The following is a 24,287-nucleotide window of genomic DNA, read 5'->3' as shown; positions in this document are numbered from 1 at the left end:
CTAGGCCGAGTTTTGCGTCGATTCGCACATTTTTATGCCCTGTTGCGAGTGCGAAAAGGCTCGTCGCTTCTCATAGACCACGCCGACCACGCTGCGAGCTCGCTGCAGCCTATAGTTTAACGAAAACGGACTCTCCGTGTGCCGTGGGACGTAATGTGGGACGTAATTCGTTTCTCCTTCCGCTAGCCACCATACTCCCGCTTTCGCTCTGCTGTCGGCTCTGTCTTGGCTCTGTTTCTGGCCGCGCGTTCGCGTTTTGCGCAGAAAAGCCGTAGCGCCGTCTGCGGACGCCGTTCTACTCACCGATGGCGCAACGTCACTATGAGACCATGATGTCAGTTCTCCTCGATCGGAGGGCGGGCGATTTGAACTGCGCTAGAGGTACGCGGACGCTTCAGAACGCATTTTCTCTTAAAATAAGTCTCTCCTTGGCACGAAACAAGCGTTTCGAGGTTTCTGGGATGGTATTTCAACAGTCCACGTTGACTTAATAGTAACCTTTAGTGTCCCTTTAAGATACTGAAGCCAAAGAAAGCATTTGCTTGGCTTCAGTGTTACTATGCTTACTGAAATTTAACGCAGTGAACTGTTATGCTTACTGAAATTTAACGCTGTGAACTGTTGCTAGAGCAAAAAAAAAAAAGTTATATTCTTGTGGTGACTCACAAAATGAAACATTTCTTGGAAACATACTCCACTATTGTAACAGGATGACTAATGGCACGTTGTGGTATCCACAATGACAAGCAGCAGAAACAAAAACGTTTCAGCTGAGTTCTAGGTGCAGACAGGAGAAAAAATATCCTTTAGCTATCAGTAGCAATACTCTCTTCTTGAAAATGATAGCAGACATAGATATACTTACTTTTAGTAAAGTGAATACTGTTGACCGTGAACTTGTTCATGAATATAATCAATGCTGACTCACCCCCTTTATGCTTTCTGTGCGCGCTGAACTCCCAGGACTAATTCGATGCACATTTTGTTTCCAGAGGCCTGATATCGACTCATACTCTGAACTTGGTGTGCAGCTAAAACAGTTCACCTCTGACCTCTCTTTTAAGGACATCAGCTTTTTTTATCCAAGATGCCCAGGTCACATGGTAAGAGTCATGTAAAAGTATTTCTTTAAGATACATTTCTTCTCAACGGAATTCTCTCTCTCTCTTATTGTTTTTTTAATGTAGAAAGCGTTGCTCCTCCCTGCCTTTCTTTACTTGCGTGTGGACGTCTACATACTTGATAAATTTTTTAAAATTCTCTGCAAACCTGATGCAAAAGCAGAGCTGATGGCGTATTTTGTAATGATTCTTTTAATTTCCCATTCCTTTTGCTCCTCATCACCAGCACGCATGATGCCACACCTTCGTCATTGCCAGTACGGGCAACTCGCTGTGGCAGGTGAACTTACAGACACGGGCATCAGTGTTGTTGACCAGTGTTCCCATGCATCCCTATTTTCTTACCAAGCTTACAAACATTAGTTAAGAATAGATGCAGCATACTGAAGAAGAGCGCACATTTTGCTTGTAAAATACCCTCACTCCTCAGAACATACACTTTTTGAATGGATGTAATTCAGCGCATGAAGATATTGTAAATTAAGAAATGTTGTGATTGCTATCTGTCTATCAGTTGGTATTTATTTATTTATTTATTTATTTATTTATTTATTTATTTATTTATTCATTCATTCATTCATTCATTCATTCATTCATTCATTCATTTGTTGTTTGTTTCTTTGTTTGCATGCTTGCTTATTTATTTATTTATTTATTTATTTATTTATTTATTTATTTATTATATGCCACCGGCCCTTGTAAGGGCCCAAGCCTGAACAACATAAGATTTATACAAAATCTAAAAGGAAAGTATGCATAAATACCTAAAGGACAATAAGTTGGAGTAATGGAACAATTCAATAAAAAGCATAAGACAAGGTCAAGCAAATAAAAATCTAAACATGAAAAGAACTGGACAAGTGAGCAACAAAATTATATAACTAAAGCAAGGTACCTGTAAAAAGAAAACGAAAAAAAGATCTCTGATATTCGTAAGGTATTGACACAATTAATTGCATGTCGTTATACTGACCACGAATGGTCATGTGAAAAATGTGAAAATAGCAAGAACAATACTATCAGTATACAGTTGCACACGACTGTATTGTAGTTATCTGCACCTTGCAGAAGTAACGAAAATTGGTTCTCGGCATGCTTCTCAGCACAGTACATCCTGAAGCGTTTTGTGTGCCTTAATGTGCAGCACAACATGCACGTTTGAAGCATGTTTTGGCATCAGTCTAACATTTTTTCCTTAGCATGGGTTATTACCGGAGGTGGTCGAATTTCACATTTTTTTTTCAAATATGAATAGTAAGCATTAAATATAGAATCGCACATTGAATAGTCAAATGCAGACACATACGGTTACAGCGAGAATATGTGTTACGGTATTATTAGGCACCAAACCTGTACTGACAGCTAGCTATCTGGGTAAAATGAACAGCTTTAAACAAGAAAATTGCCAATTGCCATTAAAAGAAACTGTATGAATAGTCTCTCAGTGACATTAGAGCCTGGTTTCAAACAGGTGCTCCAAAATAACTTGCACCTCGCCGTGCAAGTTATTGCACCGAGCGATGAAAGTGCAAACTTTGTTCATGTGCGCTAAAACATCAATGTTCGGCACAATCTCATCTTCTTTGTTTGGTGACCCACATCTATCTGACTAGCTTTCCAAGAACACTAAATAAATGGCTGCCAAAGAATGATTAAAAGTTGCAGTTAAAAAGCAAAATATTAAGCTACAGAAGGACTTGTTCATCATAGACATTTGTAAACGGGACTGTTGCAAGAAAACATTGCTGGTTTTGCCAGCAATGTAAACAGTACTTGCCGATGACGAGCGGTTGAATTTTCTTCATGCCTGTTGCATTGCACTGGAGCAGGACTGTCACGTGAAGATGCGACTTCTTCCCTCCTTTGCACTGCTGCACTTTGAAGTGCATCGTTTGGTCTGGAAGGAGCTGATAAAAACATGCGGTCTCATCCGCGTTGAAAGTATCAACTTCAGAGTATGATTCATCCATCTCTAGAAAACATCATTGTTCCAGGAATCCGTGCCTTCTCTGTCAGCAGCCTTTTCTTTGCCCGAGACTACCTGCCAAGTTATTCCGTTCCTTTGGCGGAAATGAAAAAGCCAGCCCACACTTGTGTTGAACCCAGTTATTTCAAGTGCATCGGCAAATTCGTGGGGTTTTTCTTGGAGCATTGGGCCAGACACGGGAACATTTCGCCGTCTGGCATCTTTGAACCACATGAAAACAGCTTGGTCCACATTTTCAAAGTTTCCCAGTTTCAGCCGTTTCCTCGTAGGAGCGAGTTGCAATTACCAGTGAAGCTTGACAATCTTGTCTCGATCTTTGAAAATGGTCGCGACGGTTGATGGGGCAAGGCCATGCTGTCTGCACATGTCGATTTGCCTTTTCCCTGCGTCGATTTCCTGCAATACAGCCAATTTGTCCTGCAGCAGAAACTGCTTTCGCTTCTTCTTGGCGCCGTCGCTAGCTGCATTTATCATTGGATCTCATGCGAACATCGCCAAACCTTTGTTGTGAACTTTTTAGGCTTGTAGCGCAGCTCAGAATGAACAAAAAAGGAAGGTGGAAGGGGTAATGAATAGGAACAGAGAACAGGAACGGAGAACTCACCCTGTTCTCCGTTCATATTCATTACCCTTTCCACCTTCCTTTTTTGCTCGTTCTGAGCTCCGCTACAAGCCTAAAAAGGTCATGACACACCCATTTGCCCAAACTGCCACGCTTTGTTGTGAAGTTCTTGGTGAAGTTTGTGGGGAAGCAGTTGGCACTAGACATAGTGATGATGATAGCTACTGGACTCGTGATTTCTGTTTCAGGAGAGAGCTGCGGCGCTGTTACTTTTAGCCGAATTCAAAATAATGATGTTCCTCGGTTATAAAGGGGAAAAGAAACAATGTGCGTTATTCTGAAATATGCACTGTATTGAAATTCGTAGTTCTGAAATATTTTTACGTTGAAAATATAGGTAATCTGGTGGAGCTCTTTAAAATATTAGTAAATTAGAGAAAGTTGTTAATATAGGTTTCGTAGTAACGAGATTTGACTGCATGCCAAATAGTTTTATTTTCAAATAGGAATCGCATACTATGCACTAACTATTTGTATTTGTGTTCATATTCGAAGCTTCGAATATTCGTCCACCCTTAGTTATTACACAAATGACCCCAACTTGTGCATGCCCCAAATTGTGCTTAGGCTAGAAGCTGATAAGAAGAATTGTGTCTTCAGCTCCTGCTGAAGAGGTGTTCTTATTCGTTAAGGTGCAGTAGAGTAGTCAGAAAATCAGGAAGCTTGTTGCAAATGACATCTCAATTATGCACCTCCCAAGTTCAACTTTATTGTCTACACATGTATTTCGAGGAGAACTGATTTTCTTTCTTTTATTACCTTTTGCTATCTTATACAAGTGACATCTCAATTATGCACCTCCCAAGTTCAACTTTATTGTCTACACATGTATTCTGAGGAGAACTGATCTTCTTTCTTTTATTACCTCTTGCTATCTTTATACAAGTGACCTGCCTTTGTGGAAACCACAGTACTCACAAACCTTTTGTGGAATTGATGCTGCAGTTTCTTTATTGTGTGTGTGTGTGTGTACATCAGTTGAATCTTCATTTTATTTTTTCCCTCCTTGCTCCCCTGGTGCCCGCAATGGTAGGTCTTGCGAGACGTGAGCCTGGAAGCTGGCGAAGGTCAAGTCGTGGCCATCTGTGGGACAAGTGGCTCGGGGAAGAGCACACTACTCAACCTGGTTGTGCGCTTCTACGACCCCTGTTATGGCGAGGTGGGTTCTGTTTGCAAGGGTCGGCCATCTTCACTTGACTGAGTATTAGTGCCAGTGTGATATACTAAGTGAATGGAATAGGGCGTTAAGTTGCGAAACTGGGAATGTGACATTAGAGCACCGCTTCTTTTTTTTTTTTAAAGAAGCTCATAGAAAGCTGACAAGGTCCTTGTATTTTGCTTACGATATTGCAAAGTTTTGCCACGAATTTCAGTCATAAGTATTTCAGTCTTCGTTTATATATTCCTTGCTCAGATGTTCATTAACTAGCCTGCACTAAACACATTTTTCTGCTGACAGTGTCAAGGGCTGCAGAAATATTGTTCCCGAGTATCAAGAAGTATTCAAGGGTGTTAAAGAATTGCAAATGAAGAAATAAGTGTATTATACAATAAGCTTTTCTTCCCTTAAAGAAGCTGATGCGATTGTAAAAGTGACCGTAGGGAAAATGCGTCTACATTGCTTCTTTCATTTTCCTAGCATTGGATATGTGCTTGTCATGTTTGAAGCTACAATCAAGTCTGTTTTTTGTAAACATGTCAGTGTGCAATGTTAAGGGAAGAAGCTCTGTGGCTCTGACCTGTTGAATTTGTTTGCTGACAATAAGGCTGAGAACCTGCTGCAGCCAGTAGCAGGGCCCATAGACAATGCTTTCCCTCTACTTTTCTTTAGATTACTCTGGACGGCGTGAACTTGAGGTCCTTGAGTGTGCGGTGGCTGCGTTCCAAAGTTAGCCTTGTGAGCGAGCGGACAACTTTGTTCAACTACTCCATTGCTGAGAACATCCAGTTTGGCCAGGAGGACACCACAATGACTGAAGTTGTGGAGGCAGCCAAGCTAGTGGGCATGCACGAGTTCATAATTAGCCTTCCTAAGGTAAGCACAGGCTGAGCCATTGTGCCTGAGCTGTATTCTTCATGAGACATGGTCATCATTGTAATTTATTTTATGGTTTTCTGGTCACTGTAGCTGAAGGTGAACTCCTGTAAAAGGGTCTGAACTTGAGTTTATTGGTGTGGCTTCATTACGAGGAAACGGTACAAAAAAAAAAAGAAAAAAAGAGACAAGAAAGACGGACAGGACAGGCACTGACTACCAACAAAGCATTTATTTTTGTGAGCACACATATGTACTCATTTTTGGAGAGAGAGAGAGAGAGAGAGAGAGAGAGAGAGAGCAGGGGTGGGGGGGGGTGAAATACCGCATCCTACCCTATCTAGAGCAGTGAATTGTTTAGCTGCTGAGATAGTTCATCTCTTTGTTTGTTAATGCAACTGATGGTGAACTAACAGCCGGCCCTATGAAATGCACGCATTCGGCAAATCTATGAGGCGTTTGTCTTGCATGTCACAACAAGACAACTCCATTGCCCCTTATATTGGCCTCACCTTACATTGCTTGATGAACCTTGCAATAACGAAATCAGTGGGGAACGAGGAAAAATTTGTTTTCGCAAGAATTTTGTTGTGAAAAGAGACAGCACAGATAGGTAATGCATCGCAGAACGAAACTTTACTGTCAAAATTTCATTAGTCTACTTTGGCAAGTTCTGCTCGAGGATATAGAACCACATTGCCAACAGTACAAAGTGCGCCGCTGGCATTGATCAGCAGTGGAGCACTATTTTCGGTCAATTGCTTTCAGAGATACAATCACTTTTGCGAGATTTTGCATAACTCTGCACTGGACACAGAGCAACAGCACATGCAGCAGCATTTCTCCAGTGCACGCCGTTTGCTGCCCGTAGGTGATGATAGGTATAGTGCTGAGTGCAGAAGTGATCGTATCTTGTGTACCCGAAGGCAACCAATCGATTATGGCCCCTTCACGCAAATCTATGTTCGGCGGTTAATCCACATGCGATGCCTGTCACGTGGCACCAAAACCAGCGTTCTTGAAGCAAGGAATGCGTATTCCCGGACGATCCCTCAATCAAAGCCCGATGCGTGGGACTTCATGCTGTGATTGCCATCTCAAGCACCATAAACAATTCCATGTTGGTAGGACGTGGAGTTCCTTGTTTTTGCTGCATTTGTCTCACCGAAGCGCACATAACACAGTCCACTGCCACAATTGGCAATCGTTGGAAACGCCCGTTCAGTTAGCCTTCAGTTTCACCTCACGCAATTGGCCTAAGCCACGCCGAGTTGTCAGCCGTGCGGAATGCAAACTGAAGATGCGTTTCAAACAACAATCTACGATCTCGCCTAGTAGGTATGCATAAACCGCCGTCACATGCTGATAGCAACACGCGTGCTGCTTCAAATGGGCCATCAACAAACAAGATGGCAGCCATGACGTCTTTCCAGCGCATGTGATCGCTTCCGGCGCTAGGTTGTTTTTGTAAACATAAATGGTGGCGCCCACAAAAGCATAATTTGGTGGTATTTTATGCAATTGTAGTGCAAAACAATCTCATTTGAGCACATTTTGTCGCATGCTGGCCCTATGCGTGTAGCTAATATGCGGGGTTACGTCCTGGCAGATTTCGTTGATGCAGGATTGTAGTACACCGACATATCATTGCCTTGCAGAAGACAAGTCCACTTGTTGAAACATTGGCTCCTGCTTTCACCTTGTTCTCGTTTTGCTCATTCTCTTGAATTTACATTTCCCACCTTCCCTGTGTTTTCCCTGGATTGAATGCTATAGGCATTTGCCAGGGATACGAAAATATTTTGTTGTCACAAGAATTTTGTTGTTGCAGAATTTCATTATTGCGGGTTTCGACTGTATTTCTTTTGTTACGAAAACTGGCAAGTGTAGCTTTCGGTTCTACTTGTAAGAATCCATATATCCCGAGAAAAGTATGGGATCCCATAAAACTGGAAGTTGAGTAAGTTGGTGCTGATTCATTGCTAAGCTACAAAGCATGCAAAAGACATTTACAAAATACAAGGACTCTAAAAAATGCGGGAACCGTGCAGCTTAACTTGACATTTGGTTTGATGCTTGCAATTCTATGCGACTCCTTTCTAATACTATGCAGAAGAGGTGGGTAACTAACAATCTGGCTGTACAATGAACTGCATAGATCCAGCTGGCCATTTGACAATAGGTGACAGATTCATCTTGTGGCACTTCACTATGCCTGGCATAACAGCAGTTATTACTCACCTTGACATGTCAATCACCAAGGCAAAACTCTTACCTGGGCACACGCTGATGGCCAGGAGTATCGGGTACAGGCTAACATGTGTAGCAGTTTGGGCTTTTAGCTTTAATGGCACAAAAACATTTCTTGGCAGTACCAAGCCATGTTTGTAGTATACCACTGACAGCTTTGTACGGGTTTGTACGGGTTTCCATTTAGAAAAGGCCCTGGTTATTAATTCTACTTCGACAGAGTACAGAAGCAGACCACTTGGGTCTTATTTCTTATCTTCTTCCATATAGAAGTTATGTCATTTAATGGAGTGTTGAGTTGAAGTAGCTGTGGTTCATGTGCACAGACGCAGTGTGACTGCAACTGTGCTTCCAGTGTTTATATTCTGAGAATGCTTTCATCAAACTCAGAAGCCAGCATGCGTTCTGTATCACCTATAGTTGGTCTCTTGCCTGACTGTTGCCGTTATTTTTAGATCATTACAAATGTGCCCAATTTGCTGTTCAAATTTGCTTGCACAGTGTTACAGACAATATTAATTTAACAGTGGTAAGTTAAGCATCTGACACATTTCTTTTTTGGTCAGGGTTACGAGACAGAGATAGGTGAGCAAGGCTGCCAATTGAGTGAGGGGCAACGCCAGCGGTTGGCCATTGCTCGAGCAATGGTCAAGACCCCGCGGATACTGCTTCTGGACAACGCAACTGGTGCGCTGGATGCGGCCTCTGAAACCCACCTTCTGCGCGCCCTTGCGAAGGTGAGATAGAGAGAGAGGTCAAACTTTATTGTTGCTCATCGGATTAATGAGCGGGCAACGTCAGTCCGGGCCCCTCTTCGTCAGCATATACATGATGGCAGATAAGACATACACTGCCTGGTACTCTTGCACCTTTGGTGTGGTGGCTGTAGTCAGCTACCAATTGTTAGAGGGTGTGGATTGGGAGGTGAGATAAGGTTGTGTAGGAGGCATATCCACAGGATATGATAGGTGTTTTGGCAGTCACTGCAGTGTATGCAGTTGTTGATGTATGCAGTTGTTGATGATGCAGTTGTTGTATGCAGTGTATGCATTTGGTGCGTGTGATTCTTGTGCAATTTTCATTCGAGTAGGACATGCAGGAGCGGTGTGCTAGACTCTAATTGCCACAATGAGTGCAGCATTGTGAATGCCTTGGATTCAGTAGTGATTTTAGCAGTGCAATGTTTTCATTGTCCAAGGGCTCATATGCTGTTTTCCAGTGGCACATGAGGGTTCAAGGGAGCACTAACGTGACCACATGTTGGCCTTTTCCTGTTTTCAAATCTATTGTACCGTGTCCTTCCTGGTGCAACATATGCCTGTGAGCTAGCATCCTTAGCCATAGCCTATTCAAAAGGTAGGTATTACTGAATCTTATTTATTTTGTTTTTTATTTATTTCATACTGCCGGCCTACTTTTTCTTCACTAGGCATTATTTCTTCAAAATGCAAAATCTTTGCAGTGTTAACGTCATCCTGCATGAACACAGAGCAGAAATATGTATGAAGTGTTCGAGCGATTTCAAATTTATCGTCGAGTACTATGTCACCGACTGATAGACGTGGCACTGACTTCTTTTTTGGTGAAAGGTATCTCCAGAACCTTCCAGAAAACGAACGAAGACAGTTTTTCATTCACATGTTCTGAAAGTTGTGTTTCACCTTTTTGATGCCGTTTCCTAATAAAACGCGTCGCTCGGTAATCTTTTTTGCGTTAGCATTTGTTGGATGGCGCTTATGCGTAGCTCAGGCTTTGTTAAGTTTACGCCCTATACGGACAATGTCTTTTGTCAACCAGGGGTTGCTACTGCGCAAAATCTAGTTTTTTTTTTTTTTTTTTTTTTTTTTGGTACAGACTGCGCAATGCATCGAAAAACTATTTCCTGAAATACATGCCACACTTCTTCGGCGGAGGCATCAGCTGATTCGTACATAGTGGCGCGAAGTTGAAAAATGAGCTTTCAAGCATATCCTGTATGTCAACGTCACTAGCACGTGTAAACAACGTGATTACGCTTTCTTTTCTTTCCTTCCTTTTCTTTCCTTTTTAAAGTTTTAAAGAGAACTGCAATTATATAAAGACAAGGATACAGTTTTGTGATTGGATGTGCCATCAAAATATTGACACTTGGTATTGACACTTGACGCCGTAACAGGCCATTAGTAACAAGAAGGTCCAAGACAGACACTGCATTGTGTTTAGGGCGAGTGGGCAGTTTAACGAATTGGGTTAAGTTGTGCAAGATGATCATTGCATTAGTAATGCATTATGCATAATGCATTAGTAATGCATTAGATGCATTAGTAAACGCTGCTGGGAAATCGTCTGACCAGTTTATTGCTGGTAAGTTGAGATCACCTGTCAGTAACAGGTTACAGGAAAGAATTTTATTCATACACAAGAATTCATTAAGGTTTTCAGCAAAGGAACTATCAGAGTTTGGTGGACGATAAATGCCCGCTACACTGAAATGGCATTCCTCAAGAAACAGTTTAATTACAAAGTTCTCTATTCCCGATATGTCAGGCAACCTGGAGACCCGCAGTGATTTCTTGAGTAAAATTGCGACTGCACCTCCTCTAACGTTGTGGTCATTATGGCATACCCTGAAGCCATCTGGTGTTAACTCATGGTCACTGATGTTGTGATGAAGCCAGGTTTCAGCTAGTAGTATGACATGTGGATTATGCACTGTAATAATACTTTCTAGGTCAGTTAATTTATTAATAATGCTACGAGCTTATATATTTAGGCAAAGGAAAATCATTTTGCAACCACTTCATTGATTGCTTTTGGGCCTACTCATGTTTTGGGTGTCAGAAGCAGAATAATCTTCCTTATCTATGAGAAGCGGAACCATCTTGTTTTAGCTGCTGTCCCATCAGAACAGGGTGCAATCGATACTGATCTTGTCATACAGGAGCTTAACTTTTTTGCACTCTCTTTTTCTTTGGCAGCACTATCTACTGTTGTTTGCACAGTATCCTAGTGGCAGCAGAAAAATCCTCAGCTATGGTAATGTTTTGACCTTTAAGCTTGTGACAGTTCTCTAGGACTTTTATTTTTTCACAGTGATCAATTAACATTAGAATGATCGGCCATGGCTTATTTTCTTGCCTGTGTCCTATCCTATGAAATCGCTCAATGGATGTCACTTTGACACCCAGCGTCGTCTTGAGTAAGTCATCAACCACATTAGTGAACAGTGACTGTGGAGTTTTGCCCACAACCTCTGGAAAGCCAAATGCCAGAAGATTATTGTGACAGCTTTTGTCTTCTAGAATTGGCTTGGAACTTGCAGTGACTAGGGTGGAGTGTCACCGAGCCACCTGTTGACTCTGTTTAAAGAAGTGTGACAGTGTATATATTTCCATTTAATAAGCATCATGTCAACAGCTGATCAATTGGGCAAAGATGCTCTGTGGAAGAGCATGCTTTTGTCCCTTGAGTGCATGATCAGGCTGGAGGAAATGTAAGTGTCTTTAAGGGTTTTTGAGAGCTGGTGGAGTTCCCTGGAGATGAAAATTTTGTGGATTTTCAGTTTAATAGGAATATTGCAAAACACTTGTATACCTCTCGACTCAATCAGCTGCTGAGGCCCTGGTTGTAGGTCTATGAGAGGCAAAATTTCTTTGCTACCCTGACCTCTACATTCACAATATCTACCAATGGCTGTTTGAGCAGTTCATAGGCCCCATATAGGACTTTAATGAGGGTAGTCAGATTCATAAACTAATTTTTCTATCATTGAATAGCAGAAGACTGAATAGTTGTGGAGTCATGCTTGATCAGATTTATTTGTCAGCCTATATGACTACAGCTTACCTACACATTCGCTTGCAGGGCAGTCCTCGGCGCACAACGGTGGTGGTAACACAGCGGCTGTCGACCTTACGAGAGGCAGACATGGTGTATGTGATGGACGAGGGCCATGTTGTGGAGCAGGGCAAACATGAGGACCTGGTGGCAAAGAAAGGGCTCTACTTCCAGCTCATGCTCGGCCAGCTCACAGAGAGTGAAGATACTGAGGCTCCGGCACCTCCACCTGAGTCCTGTCGTCCTGCCTGTAAGCTTGTTTGCTTAGTTATGCATTCAGCAGACGCCTAACATCACTAGGCCACTGTGGCAATTTCAGCAAGGGCTACTTGGTAATTCAACTTCGTGAAAAACGGTGTGAACATACGCGAGGAACGCACAAGAGATGCAGATCACTGTGTATGCCTCTTGCCATTCCATATTTTCTTTTTAATCAGTCCTGCATTTGCCTTTTGCCTCCCTTTTTTGTTTTGCCCCTTCTTTGCAATGTTTTCCAGCTAGAGCGTCTTGCTAGAGGTGTTACCCTACTTCACAAGCTTATGCGTGCACTCATACTCACTATGTCGGAGTGCAAAAAAGTGTGATTGTTGTGATCAGTCTTAATTCTAAGAAAAGAATGCGCATTAAACTTCAAAAGGTTTTAGTGTCTTGGCACCTAAAGCAGGTTGCAGTAGTGCTTACTGCCTAACAGTGGACTGTCCACGTCCTATAACATTGCTTGCACTACACTCTAACTTGTATGCTTGCTAGCATTGATGCCCTTCATCCCTGAGCGCAGAACATCAATTCCTCGTGATTTTGCCACACTATTGGTCTTCTGCTGTTATGACACCATAACTTGTAAATTTTCTAGCGCTAGTGCTCCAGCTTTAATATCTTTACCTCGCTATGGTTTGCTAGCATTGGTGCGCTTCATCAGTGAGCACGCATTACTTTCTTCCTGTGCTTTATGCCAACCTGTAGCTTGTGTTTCTACTGCATCACAGTTTGCGTGTAGGTTTTCTAGCACTCACGAGCTAGAATTTGTGGGCTTCGTTGGTTGAGCGCACAACGTTACTTCCTCCGCTTGCTTTTCCTGCTGTTGTATATGCAGCCTGTTGATACCAAGTCTCTTCCAGCAAGACAGGACGAAGATGACGAAGAGGAACAGCTGCGAAGACGCAGGAAGGCATTGCTCTTGGAAAGCATCTCGCCATTTGATCGCGAGTGCAGTCGTCTCGCTGACGACTTCATCAAGGCAGGCTATTTGTTTCTTTTTATCTTCTTCTTCTTCCCTTTCTCTCATGAGAAACCAGACATGTCTGATATGAGTGCAAGCCACAGCCTTATCCTCTCACAGAGAATGTCACATATTTAGCTGCCTGGCACCTGCGCACATTTGTTCATAAAGTGTGCATGACAAATCCCAGGTTTTTAGTAATGGTGACTCTGAATATACAAAAATTCTTTCATCACGTATAGACTGTTTTAGGCCACTACACAGCGAAATTATTGCATATTTTTATGAACGAACAAGTAACTGATATACCCAGTGTTTGGCTCAGTATGGCCTGAGATACTGCTTTGCCAAAAAAAGAACACAACTACTACTACTACTACTACTACTACTACTACTACTACTACTACTACTACTACTACTACTACTTCTCTCTCTCTCTCTCTCTCTCTCTCTCTCTCTCTCTCTCTCTCTCTCTCTGTTATATTTAAGGAGAGGCCACAACCAAATTGTCCTGCACATTTCTTTGAATTTTCTTGCTTTCACTTTCCTGCTTTCTAACCCAACCATATGACCTTGTCGCTTTCATTTTTTCATCTCGATGCACATCTGTCAGGCCGCTTTATCTTTTCAATTGGAACTATATTTTTTGGCTTAAGTCTTCTGATCAGAATAGTCTTGTTCAAACAAATATGTAAGCACTAATAATTTTTGTTGCAAACATCATCTTGTGACTCATGTTGCCTTGGTGTAGCAAAAGAAGGTTAAAACTCGTACTCAAGGAAACGTATGTTTTGTCAATGCTGAAGGTACCTTGTGCTTTGCACAATTCCTGAGGAGATGTGCACATGAAAAGCTACAGATAAAGCATCAGTGGCAATGAAGTTTGTGCTAAATTGTATGTACAAAGCTTGGCAGAGACGCAGCTGCCAATGACATATCTATGAATATATGTATCATAGATGCTTCGTAGATGATAAATCTATTCGAGAATACTTCCAATGGATGCACAAAATACCTAATGGGACAATCACTAAGAGGCAAGTGAGGACTAATAGCATAAGCTCTAGAAAAATTGAAGGAATGAATCTCGAAAATTACCAAAGTGAAGCATGAACATTTGTATTCTGTGTTGTTGCCAAATAATTTTTACTGTGGAAATTTTGCAGTTTACATTGAGTGGCTACTGCCGTTTAATTGTACAGCATGCCTTCACTTCATTTTCACTTTCGTTTTATGTGCTTGGCCGCTGAGAGCTACTCTTGCACTTGTGCAGACGTTAACCCTCAGATCTGAAATGTTAGGCACATGAACAAATATGATAACTTACACAGAGACGAGGTTTATTGAGACTTTCCTGCATTTAATTGCCTTATTTATGCCACTTCAATACAGTTGAACCTCGCAATAACGAAGTCGGCAGGCAACACAAAAAAATTTGCTTTCGCGAGAATTTTGTTGTTGCGAAATGAGACAGCACAGATAGGTAATACGTTGCAGAATGAAACTTTACTGTAGAAATTCCGTTAGCCTACTTTCGCAAGCTTTGCTTTGTGATATAGAACTGCATTGCCAACAGTACAAAGTGCGCTGCATGCGTCAATCAGCAGTGGCAGCACTGTCGTGGAGCAGTATTCTCGGTCAATTACTTTAGGAGATGCAATCACTTTTGCAAGATTTTGCATAACTTGGCACTGGACGCAGAGCAACAGAGCTCCAAGCATGCAGCAGCATTTCTCCTGCACACACTGTCACCCGTAGGCACCGACGTGTCCAGTGTTGTGTGCAAAAGTGATCACGTCTCATATACCCAAGGGCAATCGATCGAGATTACGGCCCCTTCGCGCAAATCTATGTCCATTGCCGAATCCACATGCGATGCCTGTTGGGTGGCACCAAAACCAGCATTCTTGAAGCAAGGAATGGTATTCCCGGATGATTGCTCAACCACGGCCTGATGCATGGCACTCCATGCTACGACCGCCACCTCAAACACCATAAACAATTCCTCGTCGGTGGGATGTGAATTTTCTTTTTTCTGCTGCATTTTGCTCACCAAGATGCACATTAAGCACCGCACTAAGTGTGCAAAAACCACCGGCACACGTCAGTAGCAACATGCGTGCTGCTTCGAACGGGCTATCATCAAACAAGATGGCGGCCATGATGTATTTTCGGCCCACACAATCACTCCCGGCACTTGGTTGTTTTTGTGAACAAAAATGGTGGCGCCCATGCATGTGTAATGTGATGGTATTTTACGCAATTTTAGGGCAAAGGAATCGCATTTGAGCAGGATTTTGGAGTCTGCTAGCCTTGCGTGAGTAGCGAACAGGTAGAGTTACGTTCTGGCAAATTTCTTTGATGCGGGATGGTAGCACAGTGACATTTCATTGTCTAGAGGTATGAAATGCATTGAATCCTGCGGGCGTTCACTGGGGATATGAAAATGTTCCGTTGTCGTGAGAATTTCGTTGTCGTGAGGTATCGTTATCACGGGTTTCGACTGTACATTTTACAGTAATTATGTCGAAGCAAATTCTTTACTTTCTACTATTGTTAATTTCTTATGTCTCTTTTGTCTTCTCTCTGGCTGCATTTATTTCTTTGAAATCTTTCTTTTTTAATGAGATTGATAATTCTCAAGGTGGCAATTCTGATATCACAGGCTTGCATTTATGTGCAGGAGGATGTTCAACTTCCATCTGCCCGCAAGATTTTGCAAAAGGCCCGGCCCAACTGTGGCTGGTTCTTCCTGGTCTCACTGGCTTCTCTTGTGGTTGGAGCATCCCTGCCTGTCTTTGCAGTATTCTACAGCGAAATATTCAATGTGAGTACATGGCACTTCCTTGAAATGAAATATTCTGCAAGTTTCTCTCAACTTGGTAAATGTGTATTGCAAACTCAGTGCATTGCACTTTCCAAGATCAGTATGCTTTAACATTCTGATAAACTTTATCACCCTGTTAACATTGTTTTACGATGAATGTGTTGACATCAGTATGAATGCATGGATAACAAAAAGGGAACAACGTGTATGCCCTGGCAAACCCCGAAAGATGCATGCAAACTCGAGAAAATTAAACTGAATCACACAAGGCGAATACATTATGTACTGACTGTAATCGCGCCACCTGCTTGCACCCCCCTCCCCTCCCCTTTTTCTTCCAGCAGCAAAACAGGTAGTTTACTCATGTCCACAAACTTATCCCTCTAAAGGGCTTTCGATATCAGGTGGGTTGTTACAGTGAATGCATGCTTATGCAAAATGCTTTTCTGACTATCAAACAGCACGTGGTGTGAGCAGCGATATTAACAAAGTCTGGTGACAAGCAGAAAACAACGCTAAATAACTGGACGAAGAAAGGGACACAGACCATGGCGCTGACTTCCTATCTCATTGATTGCAATTTATTGGCCCTGCACATGCTGAATTTCTGTTGCTTTTGTGCTTTGAGATAGTAGTAGAGTATATATATGCTGGCTGAATAAAGACACTTGGTTGTTAGTCAGTGCTGTGGTCTCTGTCCCTTTCTTCGTCCTGTTATTTAGCTCTGTTTTCTGCTCATAATCGTGAACGAACCAGCCCAAATGCGTACTCATCTACAAAGTCTGGTGTTCTTGGTGGTCCATGTACATTCGGCAACTGACAATTCGAGCTCAGCGGAGACCACAAGAACATCCATGTAATTGGTCATCCCAAATACCGGATTCGTCCCAAAATAAGTGACTTTATTCCACAAGTGGCCAAAAAGGGTGTGCCGTATTGTCAAATTGTCACTTTCAGAGATACGTTCAATTTTGCGTGACTCTAGCACAGGACTCGTCAATGTCCAGAATTGACGACATTCTTAACGCAGTGCCAAGCACACTACCTTATCACTGTGCGGAAGCACTGTCCACCGTCGACGCCTCTGGTGCTAGTCTTGTGAAATACCGCGAAAATGAAAGCACAGTGAAACCTCATTAAACCGTAGTTGGCCGGAACTCGGAAAAAGTACGCACTAAACGGTAGTACTGCTTAACCAAAATAGTGTGAGTTCGCCCACTTACCTGTCAAGAACGGAACTATGAGAAAGTGCGATGAAAGGGCAGAAAACATGCAGTATTTATTCATTTCTCTGGACAAAAGTATGTTATTTTCGTTTGATGCTGTGACGGGCTAGCAGCGACAATGGTGGCCTCAAACTCGCTCACATTTTCCCAGTCCCCTCTTTTCACCAAACACCCGCATGAGGCTGACATATCGCGCAGCATCTGCCACTGTCGGGCCTGAATTGCCCGCGCTGTCACTTTCCATGTCGTCCTCATCACTGTGGTTAGGTGACACTATGGCAATAACAGAAGCAACGATGGCGAAAAGTCGAACCTCGTAGCTGATGTATTTTTGCTGTCGCAGCAGCATTGCCAACCAACTTCTCCTTCGCATTCCAAATGCCATGTGCCGTAGTCGACAGTAGATCCCACACACATGCCAGCAACAACGTCTTCGGGCCACGTTCAACAGCACAAACGATGTCCAATTTTTCTTCTATGCTGACCACCCGGTTTTCGCCCTAGCTTGTGCGACACCACAACACGGTCCACAACGCTCCGACTCTGGCACGGCGCCGGAATGATGCTGATGTGGCTTCACCCTTCCAAGCACCCTCTGCGTTTGCGTTTGGAGGCCGTTCCGATCTCCGAAGCTTGTTGTGCAGCCAGGCCTACCACCGTAATTTTGCGACAAAAAGCGGAAACACGATACGTACGCAATGAGCTGGTATGGTTTATGCGGATAAAAAACCCATTATGTTCAATGGCTGCTGAGTCGGGGATCTGACTTTACTACTTTTAAAATGAAACTACTGTTTGAGCAGGTACGGTTTAACGAGGTTTCACTGTATCTTTCAAAAGTGGTCGTTCAAGCATGCAGCCCAAGTTTGTCAATGCATATTGCTGTGCTCACATCCTGTGGCCATGATGTTCTAGCAATGCCTTTTATGCTATTCCTTTTCACGCTTTTCGCTCTTCGTCAGTAGTCAGAGCGTCTGCACTTGTTATCAATGAGATCAGCCAGCCATGAACAGTGGATGATAAGAGTGGCATAGAATTGAGTGGAAAGTGTTGCTACAATATTATGGCCTGTATCTTGACCATTGTCATGCTGTCGCTACTGATAGAAGAAAGTACAGTCAATGTATGCACCAAATCTTCATCGGCAACTGCTGATTGACTAGGCTTCTCTGGTTTTAGTTTTGTGAAGCGCTGGTGACACGGCTGATGACCATGCCAGCGACGTCTCAAAATGAAATTATCGCTATGTCTGCTTGACTCAGTGGCCATATTAGCACATGATTGCACAATGCGCTGTAAGGTGTCTGAAATTTCGGTCATCCTTATAACAGTAAGTCTATGGGGCTAGTGGCAGTGCTACTGGGCGGTCCGAATAATCAAGCATGTCCAAATTACTGATGTCCGAATAATCAGCCAACCAGAATGTTACAAGAAAAAAAATTAGATTATATAGCATGTGTTTTCCTGTTAGCATATAAGTTTCACCAGAACTGATTTATTAAGAAAGGTGAGTGAATGCATTCAATTTTGCCTGTTCATTTCTTGCGCTGATTCTTAAATTAATTTTCATGGGACTTCCATGCATTGCACAATATATTAGGTGCATGAAACTGCTTTATCCTCATGGACTTCACTAGACCTATATTAAATAGCATGTCTATTCTCCACAAATACTTGTATGTTTCTGTTGCTAAGATGCAGTGGTGTGTCCTTGCAAAATATCTGTTATCGTTATGGAATATCTCTTACATGTGTAAGGTGTAATGAAAAATTAAACAAATTCATCTGAGATGGCATTTCAATCTTTACTATTTTGTACATGCTGTATAATTTTTACTTATACTGTATTCCAATGGCAGAGTCTGAGCAACTTTTTCTGCTCTTTTTGGAGCAACTGTGCTCTAATGACAGAGTTAGTCACATGCTCGAATGGGAGATGGAGCATGTTTCGGGCAGCAGTCACTCCCTGGAGCAGTCAAAGCTGCTCCGAAATAATCAGCAAAGTAGACCAGAACTTTTCGTGACATATTTCCTTCACGTGTGCATTTTAGTTTGTTTCCTGCTCAGCAAATTCAGCGGCATTGCGGTTGTCATCACTTTCATAGTGACGGCGGTTGCCACGAACAACTTCTTGTGGCATGGATTTGTCATAGCATGCTGCATTGCTTTTGATGCTCAATAGTGACAGCTCGGACTCGAGTTCTGATACATCTGACAAATCGGACACAGACGGCAGTGCTGTAGCTGCCACTTATGAGCGCACATTTGACAGAATGTTTCGGCTGCCTGCAAAGAGACCCAAATTGGTCAGTTTCATTGATGACATTGTTCGGCAGTATTTGGTGAAATATCCAAGTCGAAAACGTCCGACTTCAAAATGCAAGACCAAACACAGACAGGCTGATGACACTGGCAGTGAACACTAAAAGCGAATGACCACGTGCACAGCATCCTGTGTACAGCACTCGTGCTGTGTCCTACATCTGTGTCGTTCGTTGTTTTCACACTGATTGATAAGTATCATCCTTTCCTACTCGCCCGTCTATCTACCTTAAGGGTATCCTGGTAACATTGAATCTTCTGGAGAACTTCCACTGCCTCTCTCAAGCTATGTGCTCCAGAAGCGTGGGTTGCAAACTGCGAATTTGGAGGCATAGCTGCATGTCAGAGAGAGGTGCTCGCTTGTGAAGTCGGTCAGCTGCTTCGACTCCGTCACTGGAATTCACCACTACTATGGTGGTGGTGAATTCACCACCCCAAATTCACCACTACCCAAACTGCTATGAGCTGATGAAAAAAATGCAAACTCTCTCCTACCTGATGTGTCCACCATGGAACTGACTCGTACAATTTGAACTTCTACATACCATGGTGGCTCAGTGTCTATGGCGTTCTGCAGCTGAGTAGGAGGTTGCAGGTTTGATTCCTTGCCACTGTGGCCACATCTCAATGGGAGCAGAAGGCAAGAATGTTTGTGTACCTAGATTTAGGCACGCATCTTAAATACCCTCTGGTAGTCAAACGTAAACCAGAGCTCTTCCACTACAGTGCCTAGATGAGAGCAGTGTTCTTTTGGGCCATTAAACCTCAAAAATCAGTCAATCAATCAGTCAGTCAGCTTATCTATCTGTACTTCTACCAGAACCAATCCACAAAGCCTTTTGATTCCACATTGTACAGCCAGATCTTGGCAGAAAATAAATTCTTTCACACATTTTGTGTTTTTTATAAACCTCTGCAATATTGTATACATCTATGGGTACCTGTTAGATATCATTATGTGTTATTTGTGAAACTAGGTATAAAATCTTGTGCATTCATTTTGTGCAGTGTTCAGTCCAGATAAAGATAGAAGTGTAAATATGGCATCACTAGAAAATGTTTCTGAATTTAGCAGGCAGGAAAATGCTTTTTATATGCAACTGTGAAAAAAAAGACAAGACGAGAATGGGAATGGAATGTCAGCACTTGCATTGTCCCCACCTAGCATCACTCTCAGCTTGCTTGGTTAACCATAGTACTTTTGCCAAAGTAGTGCTCACCCAGTAACTCTGTACTCTCACATTGTAGACGTTCACCCTGGTTGGGCAAGAGATGCAAGATGCTGCTTTCTTCTGGTCCATGATGTTCCTGGTCCTGGCAGCTGCTAGTGGTCTGGGGCACTTCTTCAGGGTAAGTCAGCATTTTTGTCTTTGGCCACAATCATATGAAGTGAGACAAAGCATAGGGAAAGCTAATTGTTATGTTTTATCGAAATGGGGAAATAATAAGGTAAAGGGAAATGAAATTGCAACTTGCGGCAGGGGTGGGCGAACCTGCATCTCCGCATTACGCATGCAATGCTCTACCTATTGGGCTAGCATGATGCCTTCCCACCAGCCACTTTGTTGGATGTTTGTGTACAAGGTTAGTCCTGGGAATTCCATGTCTACCACCTTGGCCGTGGGCAGTGCTGGCTAAAGCTAAACTCAGTAGCCACTGTGAACGAGCACTCGTGGGCTCAATCCTCGGCCATGGTGACCGCATTCTGATGGGGATGATAGGCCAAAAGACTTGTGTACTTAGATTTAGCTGCATGTTAAAGAACCCTCAGGGGTCAAAAATAATTCGGAGCCCCCCACTACAGTGTCACTCATAGCATGTGTGTTGCTTAAGGGGCGTTAAACCCCATAACTTTTTCTTTCTTTTGTTCTGCTATCATTCCTAGCTGCGCTAATCATCACTGATGTGAACCTGATGTTTTAATAATGGCTTGTACTTTGAACCCTTAACTTTTTCTCTTTATCTTCCTTCATAGCTGCACCATTGTTCAGATCAATAAGGGAGAATTTGTGAGGATAGGGAAGATGACAAGACCAAGACTAGAGTTACGAGCATTGGGCACAGGTGATGGAGATGTGGGTAGTTCTGACGAACATGAACAGTGTCATCGCTGATGTTATGTAGTACCAGATTAGAAATTGTTTGTGCATGTCATAATGCAGTTGCTTTGCACAATGCTGTTTAATTATTTTTCTGATCTTACTCAAAGCTATGGGAACTGAACTTACTTAAGTTAGTTGAACTTTCAGACCATGATTACATGATATCTTTTCCCATGGCAGGTACATAGAAATAGACATTTATAAGTCGTGAACAATCCTCCTGGTTCATAATGACTTACAAGGTTATGTTATACCAAGCTGTTCTCACTCGCTTATCATAGTATTCATAATGCAACAAACTTGACTAAACTGATCATAGTTACAAGAGTCATTACTTGAAGTGTGGTTTACTTTGTGCAGACGCTGGGTGTAGGCATTGCTGGGGAGAACCTGACATTCCGCCTGCGGGTCGCTGTGTTGGCCAACATACTGCGGCAACACATTGGCTGGTTTGATGAAGACTCCCACTCCTCGGCCAAACTGGCCTCTCGGCTAGCAAGTGACGTTCCTGTTGTTAAAACCGTGAGTGGAACAGAATATTATGAAAAGGAAATGCTCCAGCACTTTCTTGTGATGGCTGTAACTTTTTAGAACCGTTATGCATCAAACAACTGTCAAAAGTTGTGTATCTTTTTGAAGTTTATGAAATGTTTTGTATTTGTTTCATTTTCATCTTCAGTTGGTTCACTTTAATTTCATTCAGTATATTGGGCGTCCTTGCCGTTCTGGTTTATGAAAGAAAGCAATTTCTAAATCACTAGATAGCGCTAGTAGGTGTAGTATTGTACGTAGAGAATCAAACTGTTAACTCAAGTAAGGAGTGCGACATAGCTTGCTATACACTTTTCAACACTTTTCAAGATCAGCTTTTTAAATTTGCTTGCTCTTTCTGTTGAGAAATCTGCACTCAACAACTCTCAGAGAGGAGAAAGATATCTGCGTATATCAGCTGTACAAACAACAATATACAAGACCATTTTAGTGTCTATAAAAACAATCAGGCACAATTTTCAGTGCAACACCAAAATTCTGGAAGCAACTTTATTTTGTATGTCCAGTCATCACCACTGTCACCGCTTCTTATTGAATATCAGTGTGGCTTCACCGCAGTGTGATTAACAGCGCAGTGAAGCTGCACTTGAAACAATTCACCCTAAACTCGCGTACACTTCTTACCCAAATTTCTCCAATTTTTTCTCTAATACAGTAATTTGTTACTGAACTCCAGCATGTGCATTCAGATCTGCCAGCCTGCAGATCTGTTGTTATCCAATAGTTGTGTGCACAATTTCTGATCATTGGTGTATTTATGGTTTCAACCATTTCACACTTAATCCTACTCACCGTGTCGACTTTGGTCATCACTGTGTCATTTATTTGCTGTCTTGGCAGGTGACACTGTTGGTACTTCGTGCATTTGCAGGCGGCAGGCTATCGCCTGGCAGTAATGTTCACAGCGCTCGTCACGCTTGGAACGAGCTTGGCACTGGCCTTTGCCTTCGGCTGGAAACTGGCCCTGGCCCTGGTGGCCATTGTGCCCATCCTGGCCTTGGCCGGTGGCCTGCAGCTGCGTGTTGAAAAGGCCTCCCAGCGTCGTGATGCACACCTCATGGCTCATGCTGTTCAAGTGAGTGAGGCATCCAGCCATGCTTACACTCCTGTTGTGCAGATGAAATATTAGTGCCTAAGTCACCTTGTTCTTTTCCTGTGCGCAGTAGTCTGAATTTATGTAGTCAAACTCAAATACAACAAACCCTATGTTGAACATGCGAAACTTACTGAGTGATGCTCATACAAAATAACTTCCTCATAGCAAACTGGACATGGGACATATAGAAGTCAGGGCGTCTGCTGCGAATGCCACAAAGCAGCTTGCAGTGTTAAGGAAAAGCAGTTTTTTTTTGTCACGCTTCTTTTTCATTATTATTAGACTGGCACACATCTGCACAGTCATGCCATTTTAGTGACACTGAAAAAGAGGTCAAGACACAGGCAAAAAACTATTGTCTACTATGCGCAGTTGTGTTTTCAATAAATGGATTCCTTGTTTGATTCTTACTCACTTAAATTAAGAAATGTGTATACAGTCGAACCCGGATATATCGAGCCCGCATATTTCGAATTATTGGCTGTATCGAACACACAGATTACCCCCTTGAAAATACTATGTAAAAGTATAGGACAATTGCGTAGTATATCGAATTCCATTTTCGTCAGACATTCGATGTATCGAACGCCGAGCCGCGCCCCTGGTAGGTGCGCTTTTCCCAAAGACATTCGTGTCCGCTCCTCAGGGGAAAACATTTCCGCAGAGTCAGTCAGCAGGCTCCTCCTCTGCGCATGCACGGCCATCGCCTAGCGACGGAGACGCAGAGCCTTTCCCCCGTTCTTGCGCCCCTCCGGAGCGAGCTCTCTCGCTCCTCCTCTACCGCCGGTGTGTGCATTGGGCAAGAGCATTGGAGCTCAGCGAAGAGAGTGCGTGGCATGGAGATGCGGCGACGTTTCCAAGCCACGCTTCCTGGGGAAAGGGAGAGAGAGAGAGTGAGGGGTCGGCATGGTCGCTCGTGGGCCAGGGGAGACAAGAGAGCCAGAGAGGGCTCAAAAAACGAACACAGCGCCTTCCACGGCATATTCCGCCGATCTTTTTCCCTGATCTCTTCTTTCTTTTCCCTTTGTAGTTCCTTCGCAGCCCCGTTGACTGCCGCTCGAACAGGCTTCGCTCGGACAGCTTCATCTGCGTACCTCTGTTTCAACGTGCCG

General features: G+C 43.0%; 1 protein-coding gene across 2 annotated transcripts in view; it reads left to right on the top strand.

Annotated features, from left to right (window-relative positions):
* LOC142576155 (ATP-dependent translocase ABCB1-like) overlaps nt 1–24,287 on the top strand; it is a 221,568-nt gene that overhangs the window by 138,442 nt on the left and 58,839 nt on the right. For both annotated transcript variants that reach the window (XM_075686122.1, XM_075686123.1), the window contains exons 11-20: nt 993–1,103; nt 4,764–4,889; nt 5,562–5,765; nt 8,582–8,752; nt 11,859–12,081; nt 12,950–13,068; nt 15,734–15,877; nt 20,674–20,775; nt 21,888–22,049; nt 22,951–23,154. In XM_075686122.1, the coding sequence (XP_075542237.1) occupies nt 993–1,103; nt 4,764–4,889; nt 5,562–5,765; nt 8,582–8,752; nt 11,859–12,081; nt 12,950–13,068; nt 15,734–15,877; nt 20,674–20,775; nt 21,888–22,049; nt 22,951–23,154 (1,566 nt within the window). The remainder of the gene's footprint in view (nt 1–992; nt 1,104–4,763; nt 4,890–5,561; nt 5,766–8,581; nt 8,753–11,858; nt 12,082–12,949; nt 13,069–15,733; nt 15,878–20,673; nt 20,776–21,887; nt 22,050–22,950; nt 23,155–24,287) is intronic.

The sequence above is a fragment of the Dermacentor variabilis genome, chromosome 3 (assembly GCF_050947875.1).
Source record: "Dermacentor variabilis isolate Ectoservices chromosome 3, ASM5094787v1, whole genome shotgun sequence".
Taxonomy (NCBI): Eukaryota; Metazoa; Arthropoda; class Arachnida; order Ixodida; family Ixodidae; genus Dermacentor; species Dermacentor variabilis.
Note: the sequence above shows the minus strand (reverse complement) of the source record. Positions and strands in the feature narration are given on the sequence as shown.